The sequence below is a fragment of the Etheostoma cragini genome, chromosome 13, assembly GCF_013103735.1.
Source record: "Etheostoma cragini isolate CJK2018 chromosome 13, CSU_Ecrag_1.0, whole genome shotgun sequence".
In the NCBI taxonomy this organism is placed as follows: Eukaryota; Metazoa; Chordata; class Actinopteri; order Perciformes; family Percidae; genus Etheostoma; species Etheostoma cragini.
Window position 1 is genome coordinate 2,069,829 of NC_048419.1, and position 18,191 is coordinate 2,088,019.

The 18,191-nt window shown below is 39.4% G+C and overlaps 2 protein-coding genes across 6 annotated transcripts in view; one reads left to right on the forward strand and one right to left on the reverse strand.

Moving 5' to 3' along the window:
• The window catches only part of ncor1 (nuclear receptor corepressor 1), a 54,472-nt gene extending 44,880 nt beyond the window's left edge, over positions 1-9,592 (reverse strand). For all 4 annotated transcript variants that reach the window (XM_034890078.1, XM_034890076.1, XM_034890075.1 and 1 more), the window contains exons 1-5: positions 9,385-9,592; positions 5,433-5,615; positions 2,707-2,801; positions 2,324-2,531; positions 932-1,114 (exon numbers count right to left, since the gene is read on the reverse strand). In XM_034890078.1, coding sequence (XP_034745969.1) covers positions 932-1,114; positions 2,324-2,531; positions 2,707-2,801; positions 5,433-5,543 — 597 coding nt within the window. In that variant the 5' untranslated portion in view covers positions 5,544-5,615; positions 9,385-9,592. The remainder of the gene's footprint in view (positions 1-931; positions 1,115-2,323; positions 2,532-2,706; positions 2,802-5,432; positions 5,616-9,384) is intronic.
• pigl (phosphatidylinositol glycan anchor biosynthesis, class L) overlaps positions 8,540-18,191 on the forward strand; it is a 14,796-nt gene continuing 5,144 nt past the window's right edge. Inside the window, exons 1-2 of one of the 2 annotated variants that reach the window (XM_034890092.1) lie at positions 8,540-8,650; positions 11,307-11,406. In XM_034890092.1, coding sequence (XP_034745983.1) covers positions 8,617-8,650; positions 11,307-11,406 — 134 coding nt within the window. In that variant the 5' untranslated portion in view covers positions 8,540-8,616. Of the gene's footprint in view, positions 8,651-10,107; positions 10,400-11,306; positions 11,407-18,191 lie in introns of those variants that run through there. The other variant, XM_034890091.1, reaches the window with a different exon arrangement.

The following is an 18,191-nucleotide window of genomic DNA, read 5'->3' on the forward strand; positions in this document are numbered from 1 at the left end:
GAGAAGGAATACCAAAAAAACATAACAGGAAAAAAAACAGCAACAGACCAAATTAAATATAAGCCAATTCACACAGGAAAATTGTCTGATGAAAAAAGGCCTGTATTTCTAGAAGTTTATTAGAGCTACAGTCACACCTTACACCATTTAGCTGTCAGGCTAACAGTACAGGCTAACGTTACCTCCTGGGTAACGTTAGCTAGCGTCAAGCCCTGGGCTGTTTAAAAATTGCATCGTGATTCTTTTTTTCATGTTAACCAGTTGCGATCCTTACACATTTCAATCGTTTTTAAGCCACTCACAATGCATCGTTACATCCCTAGTTCTGATTAAAACTCCTCACTGAGAAGACGAGCTAGCCTTCAGGGCTCAGTAGAAGCATTCTCAACAACACTGAGTGGAGCCTGTTAACATTAACACCAGAGAACGTTTCAAGGTCCAAAACTATCAAAGAAAGCTCCAAAAACAAATCTGACAACAACTTGACTCATTAGTCACACCAACCAGATGCTTCACTTCTGAGTGTCTATGTCAATCTACCAATATCTCTATTTAAATTGTATCCGGAATGATAACTTGAACAGCTGCTGCACAAATATTTTTATCCCACCTGACCTGAACACAACAATGGCAGTGTAGGCAAAATCCCTTGCAGGTACAGTCACTGTCAAAACTGTTCTTTGAAAACTGAATTATTATACTAAATATGAATGGACAAGACAATTTACAACTTTCACTTAGTGGATAATTATAAATGATTTTATAAAAGCAACAAGCCATTTGAGGTTCAACATCACTTCAACTCGTCACTTTAGTCCCTCATGGGTGATTGCTTGCTTTATCAAAATGGCAAGCGGAATTATTACTTGTGTCAAGTTTTCAAAACACAAAAGCCATTGTTTTTTTTAAAAGGTTTTACTCAGTAACCAACCTGCTTTTTCTTCAGTTTGAAGATCTGCTGCTCCACTTTAGCAATCTCTCTGTCCACACGGTCCATACTCTGGATCAGCTCCTCCTTGGATAGTTTGGAAGGAGAGGCATCCTGCTCACTGCCCAAGTGTAGTGTAGGACCTACTGAGGACTGGGACTCCAGTTTGACATTAAACTGAGATTCCTGGCAAAAAAAAAAGGTTCATTGAGTTTGTAAAAGACCACAGCTCAAAATCTGTACAAAAGCAAAATGATTCTATCCAGTCCCATAGTCATATTCTGCAAACTTCAAAATTCAAATTGTGTCTAAAAAGGTCCTACCTTTGATTGTGACTGTATCTCTTTCTAACAGAATACACAAACACATACTGACTAGGAATGTCACAATACTAGACATTTAAAAGTTTATACCAATATCAGTGAATTTCATAATTGAACAAAAAACAAAACAATTAATCTCATGTGTTCCTTTATAACATTGAGGCCTAAAATTAATTATAATCTTTCGTAATTATTATAGGCCTAACACCTACCTAACACCTAAGTCAAATTCTTTGTGTATATAAATATACTTGGCCATTGAATCGAGTTCTGATTTCAGGATAAGGATATCACTTAGGTTAGGGACACTTGTCATGTCACACAACATGTGACATGACACGGGGAAGCGTGACAGGGAAGAGCATGAATGTGATCTGGAGCAAAAGTCAATCTTTTGGACCGACTGTATCCAATGCCTGGCAACCGCACACAGCTGTAACTGGTAGGCCAGGTCTGCCTCGGAAAAGAGATTTCAATCTCAAGGGACTTCCTGGTTAAATAAAGGTTAAATAAAAAATAAAATAAAATACAATATAGCGTCATAATGAGTTCAACTGGAACTCCCAAACAGAAAGTATGTTTAAATAAGTCAGTTTCTCTCTGCCGTTGTTTTTTCACATAAAAATGACGTTTTGCAGAGGTCCGCTGTGACAAGCTATAACAATATCAGCTATTATAGCAAACGTTAGGCTCTAGGTGGGAAAACAACAGCAGAGGGAATCAGACTTACTTGATGTTTCCAGGTAAACTTGTAAAGGCTTTTGCCGAAGATTTAAAGTTACGGTTTAAAGAATGGAAAGAGACTCGGTTTTATGGCCAACTGATGAACCGGGCTCCGCCCCTAGCTGAAACCAGTTTTTCCAGTAAGCGATAACACATCGGACATGGAAGATCTCCCGTTGTGTGCTGGATGTGTGAAAGGAAAATTCCAGACTACAGTATGTCGGGACCTAATTCCTCGGACTTAATCCAGAGTTCATACGTGAAGACGGCTTTTGTAATACAGTTTGTCTCTGCAAGGATAAAAACCCAACTTGGTTTTCAAAAGTACGTGAAGAAGAACAGGACCCACCTTTTTGAAGTCCACAGTGGCTCTTAGACTGTCCTGTCCTGTGTGGTTCATGGGCAGGACAATACCCCCAGCAGTAGGAGGCGTGCGGGTGATGTGGGCCTCAGCAACAGTCTCCATGCGAGGACGTTTAGAATCCAAAGCCTCATGTTCAGACTGGGATGAGATGGAGTGAAACTGCTGTTCGTAACCATGGCGTCTCTCAGGAGGCCTAAAGAACAAAAGTAAACAAGAAATTTACAGATCAAAAGCTACATCTAGTGGTCTAAATAGATGAGTCCAAAAACGGTAATCTGGGGATATCCATGGCATCCCTGACTGATTGCAAAAAGAAAACTATTCTGCAATAGTCTAAGATTTTAAAAGAATTTAAAGTGGAGTCTTACCTTTCCGTTCCAGGGTGGAATTCAGACAGTAAAGATGGTCTTCTCCGACCCTGTGGATCTTGCATGTGATTTCGATAGTCAGGGATGGCGAAATCCTGAAGGCAAGAGGTACACAACAAAGACAAATCTATAAAGCAATCTGATCAAGGTCTGAAACAGTATGAAAGAGGAGCCATTCTTGGTGTAAAGCAATGGACAGGTCAGCTAACCAAAGAAGAGTTCTTGCATAGCTACTATAACAAAGCACTTTACAGATGCAGCAATCAAATCGTACTTACAGACAGGCAAAGCCCTGTGTACACAGGGCAACACATCCATCATATGCATCAGATATGTTTATATCAATGTAGCTTGCTACAGCTAAGCTTTGCAGAAGTAACTGTGACCTGAAGCATTATTCTGACATCAAGTGTTTTTTCTTTCAACTCGTACCAGTATCTACACTAATTATGTAAGGTAATTGCTTGCTAAAAGATGTCTGAGGGGGCATCCCGGTGGCCTAGGAATTTAGACACTCACCATGTAATAGCTATGTCCCCAATAAGTCCAGCTGGGGACTTTTGTTGTGTGTTGTTGTCACGTTTGACATCATAAACACGCTGGAAAGTGTGAACTTTTCTTGCTAAAACTGCAAATTCTTCTGTACATTCACTTGATATTTATAATAATTATAACTAACTTTATTAAGTACTATACTACTACACTATATTAAAACTAACTATTTATATAACTATCAGGAAGAGATGCCCATATAGCTTAGAAAAAGAACAGACTACCACAATATCAAGTCTGAGCTTACCAGACAGATAAAAGAAATAAATATACATAAAAGTACACTGTCTTGCCCCACAGCCGAGCCAGCCTTTGTTCCTCTTTCAAACATCTAGTCAGAGCACACTTAAATTATTGAAAGCAGTAGCAGTACTCCTAAAATTTCCTTTAAGATTAATAAAGTATCTATCTATCTATCTATTATTATATTTTTTTTCTGATGTCCAGCAAATTGATTAAAATATTCCAAAGCCTTTTAAAAAAAAAAGCTACTGGGTGAAGAACACATCCATGTTATCAGCACAGTGTGACCAAACAAACCTGAACAAGCAAATGCAGTTACAGGAAACATTTCATAACTCCAGTTTTGTCCCAGATTTAAGCAAACAACCAAATGCTTAGAAATGAACCTCTGACATTTTTCTGTGAAAGGAAGCTTCTAAGTATGTCATCCAAAATGGCTACCAAACATCATCCAATATGCACAACAGCCAAATCAACATGCAACTGGAAAGTGCAACTAATGAAATGAGTGTATTATTAAAGTTGAAATTGTAATAAACTAGAGTCAATAGAAACTATTTACACCAATAATAATGCCACCACAGTAATGCCAAGTTCAAACTAAACGACTTTCAAAGTCAGATGATTGCTGCACTGTTTACATGACACAACATACTGTCTTGTAATCAGGAGTCTTAAAGTTGCGGTTCACTTTCAGCCGATTCACTCGGGTACAACACATAGTATAAGACATCACATTGAGATCTGTTTTGCAGCAATTAAACCAAGAATAAGAAAAGAAAATGGGTGAAAAATCAGTGTGGTCACATGTCATTACTACTTATAAGCTGTGTCCTCTAGGTGCAACAACAACTTTGTTGGGCTCAACCAAGGTTATAGCAGGGTTGACCTTGTGTTTAAAAGGGTTAAACGGAGCCGTTCAACTCATTCCCTATGAGAACAGTGGTATGAGCACAGACCCCCAACAGTGGGGAAAGTGCCCAAATGTCCACCTCTCTGAAATGCAGTTGAAAAGAAGTTGTGAGGCATTGACGAGCCCCTTGGCTTGCATCTTGTATAAAGTTGCAAACTCTTTGGGAGAATTGTGGCTGAAGTAGTGTAACGTGAACTAGCTATATGTCAAAATCAATCAGCTACATTTCCCAAGGTTGTCGACTGAATATGCGGTCCCTGCTGCAGTTGGGTTTGAGTAATCGAGGACCATTAGGCTGAAGCCTCACCAAACCTGGCGAGCTAGGCGGAGTTGCCACTTTCGACTGTGTGTGTAGCTACAAATCAGTTGTGAAGAGGTCAGCGGGTTAACTAGTCAGATTAACAGCCAACACCTTTAGGGTGCAGCCCGAAGCCTTAGTTTGACAAATATCTCTGAACTTTTGAGGTGACCGCCACACAACATGTTCACAACTAAACTGTGGTTAGTCCCATTAGCTTAAAATTTTGTAATTGTACTTTCCTGAAACAAACTCTTCATCCAAGCAAACATCAACAATTGCCCATGCAGACCTGAATTTTAAGTCTGAACCTAACCAACCAAGCTCAGAGCGGAGTCCAAAATATTTTATTAGAAAATCTGACTTGAATCTTTTGTCAGGATGGGTTCCAACTTCCTACAAAATAATGACAAATTATTAACTTGAATTAAATCCTAGACACTAGGACACTAGACTCAGCAGTCGCAAAGTCTTGATTCAGATTTCAGGATCCAAGCTGAAGCTGTTTCTCACTACATTTTCTGTACAGCACTTGGTAAACGTTCTATATTAATGTATTATTATTGTTACTCATTAAAGTGGAGTTATGTATTAACCTACAATGTCTCGGAGTAAAAGGCAACATGTAAAAGCCTACAGTGTTGAGATTGCTGGCCTAATTCTGACAAAGACAAACACGACTGTTAGCTCAAGTACAACAATGCAGAAGGAAGGTTTTACCTGTTGGTGGCGTGTGCCAGTGAAGGTGTACTGGACAGAATGTGGTGGGTACCGGCTCTGCTCACTGCTGAAGCTGCCCTGGCTGGGCGGGTAGCCCGAGCTACTGGACATCCTGGCTCAGTGCTAGCGGGCTGCTGATGCTTCACAGATGTTAACTACACCATGTTTGGATACACGAACCACCTGCACCAAGACAGAAACATACATTCTTTTTTAAAGTCACATTTTAGACACTGAGATGAATAAATCAAAGCCTCTTAAATATATTTCTGCATGAGGAACAATCTAAGAAAGAGAAACAGACAGTTAAGATTAAATCATACAATGTTAACTCGACAATATTGGATAGTATTGCCAGAGAAATACATCATTGCTACTGCGGCATGAGACAGAGAGTGCAGATCTGGAGGTAAGCTATGATGTGAGGTCTATTCAGCGTAGTGTGTGGTATCAAGTTAGTATGCACTACATAAACACTACAAACAACAAGAGAGAGAGACACAAATCTTAATGGAAGTATAAACCACAAGACGTGACTAATATCACGTCTTGTTGACAAGTTAGAATCAAATCAAAATACACCCCTCTTAGCTCTTACTTTACCTTGCAGGGACGGGGATCTAAATCGAGGATTTTAAACAAAAATTGCAAGGATGATCTTGGTACAACTGGTACATAAATACTTTGGGCTGTGTAGCTGCAGCTCTGGAAAAACACCGGAAAGAACAGGGACCTGTTCTTCGGATAAACGGATAACTAGGTTAACTTCATTTGACTGATGAATTTGTTATCAGCCTTGATTTTTCTGTTCTTTACAGCTCTCTGAAATAGAAATGTAGAGCTGCACTATACGCTCAAACCGACATAAATACAGGTTTATTCAGAGTTAAATTCCCTCCATCCATCAAACATTCATCGTCCTCTGGTCAAATTTTACCTGTTTTCAGAGTTTGTTCTGCAAGTGTTTAATCTTATTTTTATAGTATTTGTTTAAATGGTTTTAAAACAGCATCCCAACTAAACTCTGACAAAAACTAGTCTGGGATTATCCATCAACATCCTCTGATCTATTTGCTAAATAAGTAATTTCAGCCTTTTTTCAAATTCAAAAAAAGTGCCAAAAACATAAAACAACCCCAACAAACGTCAAAAAAAGGTTTATTTTATTTTGGCCCGGAAGGACGAGATCATGGTTGACGGGAGACCACATAAGGGTTAACTGAGTCGATTGAGTTGCCTGAACCTAATCCTGCCTTAATCATACTGAGACAGCGGGTATTGTTGAAAACAATTGCAGAAACGGTCAGCAAAAACATTGCCAGTAGGAATTTAACAGATTTATTGAATTAATCCCTCATGTTGATTACAACGTATAGAACAAAATATTTGCAAATGAAATGTTCTTCTTATCAAAATTCTCATGAAAAAAAGATTATGGTTTTCAAAGGGAACATGTAGAAACCGTTGACGAATCCCCTACCATTAGTATTTTAAAGATACAAGTTTAGCTACATTATTTGGGGTGGCTGTGGCTCAGAAGGTAGCACAGATCACCCTTTAATCACAAGACTGGGTTATGGTTAGACAGACATATAATTATTCTATGCTTTTTATATTTGCCACCCAATTCCATCTCTTGTACAATCTGTTGTTTATTAAAAAGAGACTGACAGGGTGTGTCATTTCATAGTTGAATTATTTTTAGATAGTGATGTTAATTAACTTCTGCTGTGCAGCTATGGTGAAAAAGGTGCCGTCTCTAAACATACACAACATCATGCCAGCCATTAATTACACAAGCAGATGAGCCAACTTTCCACTCACTATTACGTCTTCTGAAGACCATTCTATTGTTATCTAATATTATCCAAGATTAACCAATCACTTGCATTTGAAGAAAAAAGTTAGTTGAATGGAAATGATCGGGGTTTTTTTAGCTGCAAAGTCATGTTGGCCAGGAGCATTTAAGCAACGCACAGAGAACAGGACAGAGAGCATTTCCACATCGTATTTTTCAACTGAACAATCACATAGATTTTGTGTTGGCTCTGATTATTAGGGCTGCACTATATGAGTAAAATATGCGATAACGTTGTTAAATATATCACAGTAAGTATATTACTTACAATAAACAGATATTAAAGTGTACTCAGTTCTGCTGCTTTAAGTATTCTGCTTAAATACAACAAATTGCGTGTTGGATGTAAAACAAATAATAGAAAATAATTCCCAGCTTTCTTTTATTGAACAAATCAAACATTGAATGAACTATAAAAGGCACCACTGAAAAAAATGACAAATAAGTGCAGTTTCCTACTCATTTCCTTTCAACTAACACAAACAAATGTAAGAGTGTCTTTTGCGATGGGTTTCTTGGTTTATTATACTGATATCGCGATGACCATTGTAGAGCACAACAGATTATAATTACTATTATTATTTAGTGTCAACAAAAAAAAACATGCCACCAAACCTAATTTCTTCCTTCTTTATATGGATGAAAGATATAAAGCTGTGTTCTGCTGGCTCTAGCATTTTTGTTCCTAGTCTGCAAGATTAACAGCGTGGCCACCACGCCAAGTCATCACGATGCTAAGATCGGGGATGGCAAAGCTACAACCGTTGCCAGCATAACCACTGTGGGAAGCTGTTATTTTATTTCAATCCGCATGCCACATAGTTGGTGGGTGCCATCATTTGAGATCCACTTTCACGATTTTTGAACTTATACTAAAATTATCCTCAGTGTCTTATAAAAAAAAGGAAACATCAGGTTTTTTTTTCCCATTCCTTTTTTTTAAAGGACACAAAAGCAGTAGAAAGGCTGGTTACGTTTTAGTTTTACTTTTACTGTTCTGTTTTTTCTAAACTTGATTCAATTTAATCCTACATCTTTTTTTTCTAGCCTGATTTGAGTTGATATACCAAAACAATAACTGAAATTGACAACATTAACGTTACTGAATTAAAAAAAAATATTAACCAGTATGGCTGAAAATGAATAAAACAGGAAACTTGAAATGTTCCACTGATGCTGCAAGGGATGATTTAGTCATACATCAAGTGAGGTCTCCTTTATAAACCCTTTTATTTGTTCCTCTGTGCTCCCACCTGTGTCACAGCTGTTTAGCAGGACATGACATCCCTGAATCAATTTATTATGTAAAGCAAGGATAATATTTATATGCTTACCATCAGAACCAGCTGTTGCGGTTCTGGTAAGTGACCTGACTATCCATTCATTGTTTCTTAGTTGTGTGCCTGCTTGTGTAACTCGCGAAGAAATCCATGATGGTAATCATTAAAGAAACTATAGGTACAGTATTCGCTCCTGGGTGTTCCCTTACCTCTATCATACCAATTTCCCGTTTTAAATCAGCATTTTCTAAAGTAGGTTAAGGAATTTTGAGAGTAAAGGCTACAGTGTCAGGGAACAACAATGACTTAGGTTACCATGTTTCACGGTAAAGTGCTTAGTACAGTAATTTTAGAAAGCATTTGCAAGGGGGTCTGATGATTTCCATGTATACATAGCAGCCATGGTGAACGCCAGGGCCTCATACACGGCCTGGCAGTGAGAAATACATTGCTCTGTGTTGTTATTGTTGTCCCTTAACAACATACTGTCATATCAACGCAATTGCATTTGTAGCATATCTTGGGGGATGGGTATATTTCCACAACAGTAAGCTTTTTCCGCAAAAGAACTAAAAAACACCCACAACAGACGTCCTCTTAAAAGTATATGCTACTTTAGCACTCCAAGGTAGTAACACAACGCTTAAGATGTTGTTGTTGTTGTTGTTGTCGCTAGCTAGCTAAGTTAGCCTGTATTTCACCTTTGAATTCCACGTCGCCATCTTGCAAGGCAGATTTTCATCGTAGACCGGGCGCTTAAATTGCGTACTAATAAAACATGTTGTTTTGCTGCGTATTATCGGTATGTACTCACCTCATATTTAGAAAATATACCAAGGGAAAAGAAAGGTATCCCTGGGCAGAAATATGTGTCAATTGTTGATCGTAAATCCGCGGGTTAAGAGCTGTGGGCGACTGGGCAGACCGAAGGCTGCGCCGCATTTGTCGGTCGATGTCCTGACAGGGTAAAATAAATTGTCCCTACTTGGTTGAATCCACAGGGGTTCCGAAATTCAACAAAAATGTGTAAGTACAATGAAAAAAAACTAAAATCTACATATTTATAAAATAATTGGTCGTATGTTACTTTTAAGATGAATACGCAACATTTTGAATTTGTGTTTGTATACACCTGTAAGGATGATGCGGTGTGACAGCTAAATCTTCCCCTCAAACACGGTAACGTTTCTGGTGTTTGTAATTTTCACTTTTCAGAAACACCCATTTTGCTTTATTTCTAAAACTTTCTTCCACATTTCCAAGGTCCTCTTTATTAAAATACACCAGAAACGTGTTCTGTATCATATTAATGTATTTGTTCTCCTACGAAGGTAATTTTAACGCGTACAAACTGAGAAAGCGACAGTGAATGTATATGAGTAAAACGTACTATTGTGGGTTTAAAAGTAAGCAAATATGTATTTGTTGGACTTAATAATTATACTTATTGTAGTTTTTAAAAGAGGGATTGACGGTCGATGTATCAGACAGACTGTATATGTTGTTGTTTTTCCCACGTGGAACCTTTTTGCATGTTAGACTTTTGTCTTTACACGGATTGTTTACGGTAACGGTCAAAATAATGAGTGTTTACCTGATTGTCTCCATAGTTTTATGCTATATTATTTGGATAAAATGCATTTACTATCGACATCGTCGAAGTTTGGGGACGTCATTGAGACATCTATTGAACGGTTCAACAAGCAGCGCTGCTCTCAGAGCTCTGATTGTCACTGCGCATCCGGATGATGAGTGCATGTTCTTCGCTCCAACGATTCTACGACTCGTTGAATTAAATGCCAGCGTTCATTTGCTGTGTTTATCTGAAGGTATGGCGCAGCACGCTTTTGTATTCACACGCAACGTAAATGAGTCTATGTAAGATTATACCCATAGAGATATGATTATTAATAATGTAGCTGGCTGCTAACCAACTTTAGCTAGTAGTTCTAATTTCGTGGTTAGGGTGGCAGCAGCTCAGTCCATAGGGGGGTGGGCTGGGAACCGGAGGGTTGTCGGTTCAAGTCCCCGTACTGAACAAAGTAGGGAGTGTGGACTGGTAGCTGACGAGAAGCCTGGGCACTGCCGGGTTTCCTTGAGCAAGGCACTGCCCCCCCACTCAAGACCACTCACTCTGCCATCTCTCCATTTGTGCATGAATAAGTCCTAAGCATGTGTGTGTATTTCAGACCTGTGTGTATTGATTACTAACAAACAGAGTGTAGATTGTAATTTCCCCACTGTATACGCAGTATACATTTAAAAAATCTAATTACATTTTTTACCCTTGTGTTTTCCTCCAGAGTCAAAAAGAATAACACTTTTTTTTTTTGGTTACCCTTTTTTCAAGATTGGACATTTTCAACACTTTTTTAAAAATGTATTTCACTACCACCACCCTACCACTAGTTTTACACTACTTTTTGGAATCCATGGTCAATAACCCTCATTTGTATGGAACTATATCTAATATAGGAAGGACATTTTGCATGATAAACTACAAGCTACGTAGAAGCATTGAAGTACAAATATAATCTTTAGAAAGTGAATGCATTGTAGTGCGAGTAAATATCTAACTTAAATGATGTTGGAGAACCAGTATTACATAGCTAAAGAACAGATTATATTCAAAAATCATTTCAAATGTTTTCCGATCTCATCTAGACAGAATTAAGACAGATTTTCCATTCATTACGGTACATCTATAGCCTAATTTGTCCTCCAAATATTGTACAGGAAACTACTACAAGCAAGGAGCTCAGCGTAAACAGGAACTTCTCAACAGCTGTGCCGTGTTGGGGATACCAGACTCCAGAATCACCATAGTAGACCACAAGTAAGCAGTCGTCTGCACCAAACACACAACAACAACAAATTACAACATTTCAGTCATGAGCCTGTAATGTTAAAACACTGGGATTATGTAATTGTAATAATTTGCTCTGTTTATTCAGATTTGTGTGTTAAACATATTTGTACTGTACATGACCATTGCTGGCCCTCAATATGGTTTAAAACAGAGGCTAATTGTTATACATAGAGAAAGGCATGATGTTATTTCAGTTATCTTAATATCTTGTCTGATTTGCAATGAGAGATGATCTTATGGAAAGTTCCCCATGCCTATCTCTAGGTATGGTGAAGGGTATGTGATGATGGGGGGGCTATTTTCAATCCAAAGGCCAAGGGAACTTTATCAGGATGCATAGTCTCCTGATAAAGGCCTTTAAAAATAAAAAAATCTGCCTGCTTCTATAGGAATTTTACATAGGGGTGTATACCTATGGCCCCTGTATTTTGACATAGGGGGGGGGGGGGGGTGTATACTTATGCCCCTGTATTTTGACATAGGGGGGGGGTGTATACTTATGCCCCTGTATTTTAAGAAAGAACATTTATTTTTTACAGTACATTATTCATTCACAAAGAAAATTGGTGTCCTTAAAAGGTTGGATTTTACTATTTTTTTTTGAGTAAGGCATTAAGATCAATTTCCAAAAGTTGTTTTTTTTATTCCTCTTTTTAATCAACTTTAGCATGGGGGTGCAAACTTTCTCAAGCCAGTGTATGTATTAACAGTATATCTTTTGATGTGTCCATCTCTGAAAAGCATAGTAAATAATTGAATGAAATGATTATTAATGTAAACTTAAATTATCTAAGTGGTCCTTTGTGGCATTATTTGTTTTGCCTGTAATGTTTGCAAATTTGGGAATTTGGTTCTTTTGGATGACTTTAGGACTGATTAACAAAATTTAGTAGTAATAGTTTTTTTTAGGCAAATTTTGGGTTACATACCAACATATTTTAAGCATATCTGCTTCTAGTATGTAGAGGATGAAATTAAGAATGCCACTGTGTGTCTGTGGTTCCCCAGTTTTGTTATTGGAGAGGAAATTGTTGCACATTCCAGTCTTGTTGCAGTGACATGACTGTTCTTCTTTGACAGCAAATGAAAATGTATCATTTTACTGAACACCAAGGAATGCAATAAATAAGAGAGATAGCTATAGTTGGTGGGGCTGAAAATTCCTCCATGTAAAAGAAATGGGACCAGAACTGGAAGTTAGAACCTGGAACACTATTGCTGGACAAATTCTTGGGGAAACATGCTCTTCTTCTGTTTTCTTCTCTGTTGCTGTTGATGCAGCTGTAAGACTTTCAGTCTCTCTGGTTCTGGCCATTGGCAAGCTCAAATTACAAAGAAAGTAGTGGTAAAAGGTGATGTTGAAAATATTTTTTCTTTTTCTTCCTGTGGATCAACTCTGCAGCTTCCCTTGGAAATGTTCTGAGTTTCTAAGAACCTCAAGGCTGCCTACTTTTGAGTCTGTACATGTTGGCTCATGATGTTCATTCACATGATAAACTCTGGCAACAACCTGTAACTCAAATTAATAAGCTGGCAGCCTGCCCTGTGTGTGTGTGTGTGTGTGTGTATGTCTGTGTCTGTGTCTGCATGCATGCGCCTGCCTGTGTCTGTGTGTGTGTGTGTGTCTATGTCTGTGTGTGCATGCATGCGCCTGCCTGTGTCTGTGTGTGTGTGTGTGTGTGTGTCTATGTCTATGTGTGCATGCATGCGCCTGCCTGTGTCTGTGTGTGTGTGTGTGTGTGTCTATGTCTATGTGTGCATGCATGCGCCTGCCTGTGTTTCTGTCGGTGTCTGTGTGTGTGCGTGCGTGCGCCTGCCTGTGTTTGTGTCTGTGTGTGTGTGTGTGTCTGTGTGATTTTACAGTTTTATCTTGTTGTGCACACAGAATATAGCTGAACTTTGATCTTAGTGCTGTCTGCGTCTCTGCTGAACTGGAGTGTAGCCCATTTTCCATTTCTGTGTATTCTGTTGTTTGCCCAAAACACACACTTAATCAGCACTTTGAGAGTCCCACTCACCCACTACCAAGATCTCTCTCTCTCTCTCTCTCTCTCAGTCTCACGCTCACTGTTCTCCCCCTCTGTTCCACCCCTTCTCCTCCTCCCTCCTCCTCCTCTTGTCCATGTCTGCTGAAGCCAACTGCCAAGGCCTATGGGATACATGTTGGCAAGGCTCTGAGCGCTGCTAATGTAGGTCATTCCAAACAGTTTTTCTCTTTGTGTGGCTCTACATGGCTAGCCACACTTTGGCCTTGCTCTTAACCTTCTCTGCCCAAGTATGTGCAGCTGTACATGCTTCACTTGACCTCTTCCTGTTTTTCTTATTTTTCAGTTGAGTGTGCACAAAGAAAGAAAGGGATGCAGTGCAGAAGTTGGTCATCAGTCCGTTTTTCATGTTTACATATCACATAGAAGAGAAGCTAGAACATTTGAATAGAAACAAAAGCTCTGTGCATCTCTTCATTATTAGATTTGAGTTAGATGATGATGACTGGAGGTGAGTGAAACTCATATTCACAGTAGTTGTAGTACTGATCTCCAGACTGATCTCTAGTGTTTAGCATCAAAGATAATGTCAAGCCCAACGCACAATAGCTGTGAAAATGAGCACCTTGGCTCAATTACTGCTCTGGGCGCCTTTCCATGGGCAGCCCCCTCACTCTGACATTCTGGTTGGGGTTCAAGTCCCCGTATGGACCAAAGTATGGCGGGCACTGCCAAGGTGCTCTTGAGCAAGGCACCTAACCCCCAACTTTCCATGGGCTGCCCCCCCGACATCTCTCCATTAGTGCATGTATAGGTACTGGGCATGTGTGTGTAATTCAGGCCTGTGTTTAAAAACAACAGTGTAAATTGTAATTTCCCCTTGCGGGATTAATAAAGTATACATTAAGTATACATTTTAATAATACCTCAGATTTTTATATGGTGCTATCAAAGGACAAAACGTGGCCGATCCTCAGAGGATGTGGACTCAAAATATGTGCCTTGAGTTAATGCCACGCTGGGTATTAGGTATTTGTCATGCGACAGACTGGAAAGTGTGCTATACCTTTGAAAGTCAGCCATGACACTTCGTTGTTGGGCTTCAGGTCACTTGTTTGAATTGTTACAGTGGGAAAAAACATCACAATGAGTTGTTTGGTGTTGTAATGACATTTTGAATCCTGTCTTTGTTCAGATGAATGCAATCCTAGAAGTGTGTCACTCCCCGATGTGAGTCGAGTGCAGATTTGCAGAAATCGAGTTGCGCATGCTCAGATTTAAACGGTTTACTGCAAAACGTGTCATACTGACATTTGTGTAATCCATAAAATAAGAAACTTTTTCTCATTACAAACAATGACAGAAGATGGAAATCATTTCAAAAATGTTTGACCTATCTGTGGTTGTTTGGCTGCTAACGTTAGCTCAACACGCCAGCCTTTGTTGTGTTTGATGCTAACTTGTAGCCAGCAGTGAACCAACATGGTTAAGTAGGTCCATTTTGACTGTATCACCATTACAGAAGTCTCTCGTTAGCATCTTGTATGCTACTTGTCCTTAAGTGACGCATGCGTTATTCACATCTGCACTCGACTCACATCGGGTAGTGACAAAGTATAAAACCCATTGCCATTCATCTGGGTTTTCAATTAAAGGTTCCCGGTGGAGTTTTAGAACGAGAGGAGCTGCTCAGGAACACAAAATGAATTTGTGTGTAAACTGACTTTAAAGTTGTATCGTAAAACATCAAAATAACATCAAGATAAAACGAAATTAGAAATGAGAAGAAAAAAAGTTGGGACCAGACTAGAGAAATGTTAGTGTGTATTTCTTGCAGTATGGGCTGTGTCTATGTACTACCATGTCATTCATCAGGGTAGTGATGAGTCCACTAGACATTTGTTTTCAAGCTAAAGTCTCCACTTTAAATGTCTAGTGTGCAGTGTGGGTAACGTTTCATGATGACAACTGTCTCAACTATAGCCTCCTGAATAACAGAAATAACACGTGAATTCTGTTTTAAAATAGGATTTTCCCGTTAATGCTCACTGAAAAGGACAGCTGTGTTGACAGTATCTGGGGCCCCAGTGCATGTTGGGGCCTTTGTGATCAAGCTTGATCTGAGCACGCTCTGCTGCTTCTCCACTTGCACTGACCTCTGTCTGCTCCCTGGAGTCAGTTATAGCTGCTCACTGCACAAATCCATCCATTCTACTTCTTCCTTACATTATCAATCAGACTACACCGAAGCAACTCCACGTCACCCATCTCCTTTCTTTCTAACTTTAACCATTGACTCTGTCCAACACACTTCAGATTGACTTTAGTCAGAAAAACTCAGTAAAACACAAACTGGAAGCTTTCATTTTGGATTATTGTCATTATGTTTTTGGGTGTTAAAAAAGAGCACTAGTTTCTAGAGAGGAAAGCCATTTTTGATGCAGTAACACCTCCCCACCCCCCAAATATGATTTCATTGCAATATGTTCTATCTTATCCAATTGTTCTACATTTCTAAGCAGAGTTCCTCTGCTGTAGTCTGATAAAATGCCCCCCCCCCCCTCAGAGATTATTGGTCCCACCCTGTGCGAACCCACTTAAAAAAAACTGGAATCGCCCCTGGTAACACCTTATCCCCACAAGCCGTTAATATATGAACAGAAATAGTCCCACGCTAAATGGAACTTCCCTTTGACACGGTTACTCCTGGCAATCAAATATTCTTAGGATGCAGTCTCCGTCATCAGTTGAGTCTGTGAGCCCCGGCATGTATGCCAACAAAGTTTAAATATACATTGATCAGTGGTAAAAACAAAAAAAATAGCCCTAGCTATTTATAAGCACATGGCAGGGCGCAGTAAACAGCGGCGGGATGCTCCAGCCTTGCCACTGACCTCCGGCTGTGCTTTTATCCTAGTTACATTTGTCACCGGCACACACTGGCCCCTGCATAGTCAAACAGTTGTTTTTCCCTCTTACTGAATCCTGCAGCCAGTAGCAACCCGTCACTTTGTTACATTAGAATGCTCTTTCTGGGGCGGCCTCTAAACCCCCCCCCAGCAAGAACGTTCCCCCTATGTTGGCTAAGACCTGCAGCAGTGTGGGTTTGAATCCGACCTGCGGCCCTTTGCTGCGTGTCATCCCCCATCTCTCTCCCCCTTTCATGTCTATCTACTGTAATAAAGGGAAAGGCCCCAAAAATAGTCTTTAAAAAAAGACGGCTCTTTCTATAATTTAGCTTATTAATTTTTTTTTAAGTCCTTTGGTTAGACATACGGTCATATATCTGTGTATATATACATGATGTTGCAGGACAAGTGATAAAACTGATAACTTGTAATGTAAATACCTGCAATTAGGGATTGACATAAAAAGAAAAGACTAAAACAGCAACAGCAAAAAGAATGCTCTTTTTCTGCACAATTTACTCTCAAAACAACACTTAAAGGGGTAACTAGCTTTTTTTTCCTTTCCAAAATGGGCCCTATTTCCCCATGCTTTTATGTCTAATACACTGATGTGACCAAAAATCTTTGAATTTGGTCCAGTATTGAGTGCGATCGCGTTGACGAGCCGGTACAAACCGAGCTATAAAGTAATCTAATAGGGCGATTGTAGAGCCTTGCTGTGATATAAAGTGATATTTTTTTAAAGTTTTTTTGTGGTACTGACAAGCTCAGATTGTAACTAAAAGTGTCTGACAACATTATCGATCTCAGGACGTGACTTTTTGGCCGAAGACAGCGGCGTGGAGAGTGAAAGGCAAGACAAAAAAGGCATTTAGGAAATTATACAGAAATTATGGGCTCCTGTTATTGATAAAAGTAAAAAATTGTTAGTTACCATTAAACAGCAATTAAAGCAGTTGTTATAGTGGTAACTGCTTTATTACAGTGTGATATCATAGGTTGTGCTAAAAGTTTGTAGTGGCATCTCAGTCGGACCCGGCAGGCCATATAATCTGACTGTGTGGACAGATGTCTGGCAGTTTCACATGCCTGTAGTCCATGTGACCAGACTGAACAACCCCTCCCTCCCTCACACACACACACACACACACACACACACACACACACACACACACACACACACACACACACACACACACAGAATCCCCCTTACTGGGCCAAAGTTTAACAACTTTATACAGATGCCTGCAAGCAATTAGACATCCACATGCAGAGCTAGAAAGGGGGAGCTGGGGAGGTTACTTTAGGACATTTGGCACTGTTGCCATGGCGAAGCCGACACTCAGCTTGCATACTACTTGAGAAAAGTCAGGAGTCTTGTATCTTTTGTTCATTTTTCTTTTCTTTTTATCTCCCCCTCCATGCGGGCTTGTGCTCAGCTGTGGTTGTTAAGCTGCAGGGCCAAATGTCTGAAATAATCAATTACATAAATACAGTTGAATAAATACAACGGTGAGGATAAAAAGTGTAAAACCGTGTAGTGCTTGAGCCAAGCTTAACTCAATATGACACTTTAATACTTCAACAATAATTCATGCACTTTTTCTAAATTCTCATGAAAAGTCCCCTTATTTTATATGAGCCTTTGTTCTAAAGCGGACAGAAATTAGGACTTTAGGTTTGTGTTTTATTGAGTCAGGCTGCATTAAACATCGGTTTAGATATTATTATATAATTCAATTTCACTGTGTCATCCTATTCAAAAACAAAGAAACGCACAGCCCGTAATGAGTATCAAAGTGTCACAGCAGTGCATTCACTCGATGACTGACCGTTTTAAACTATCTCTGAACCCCCC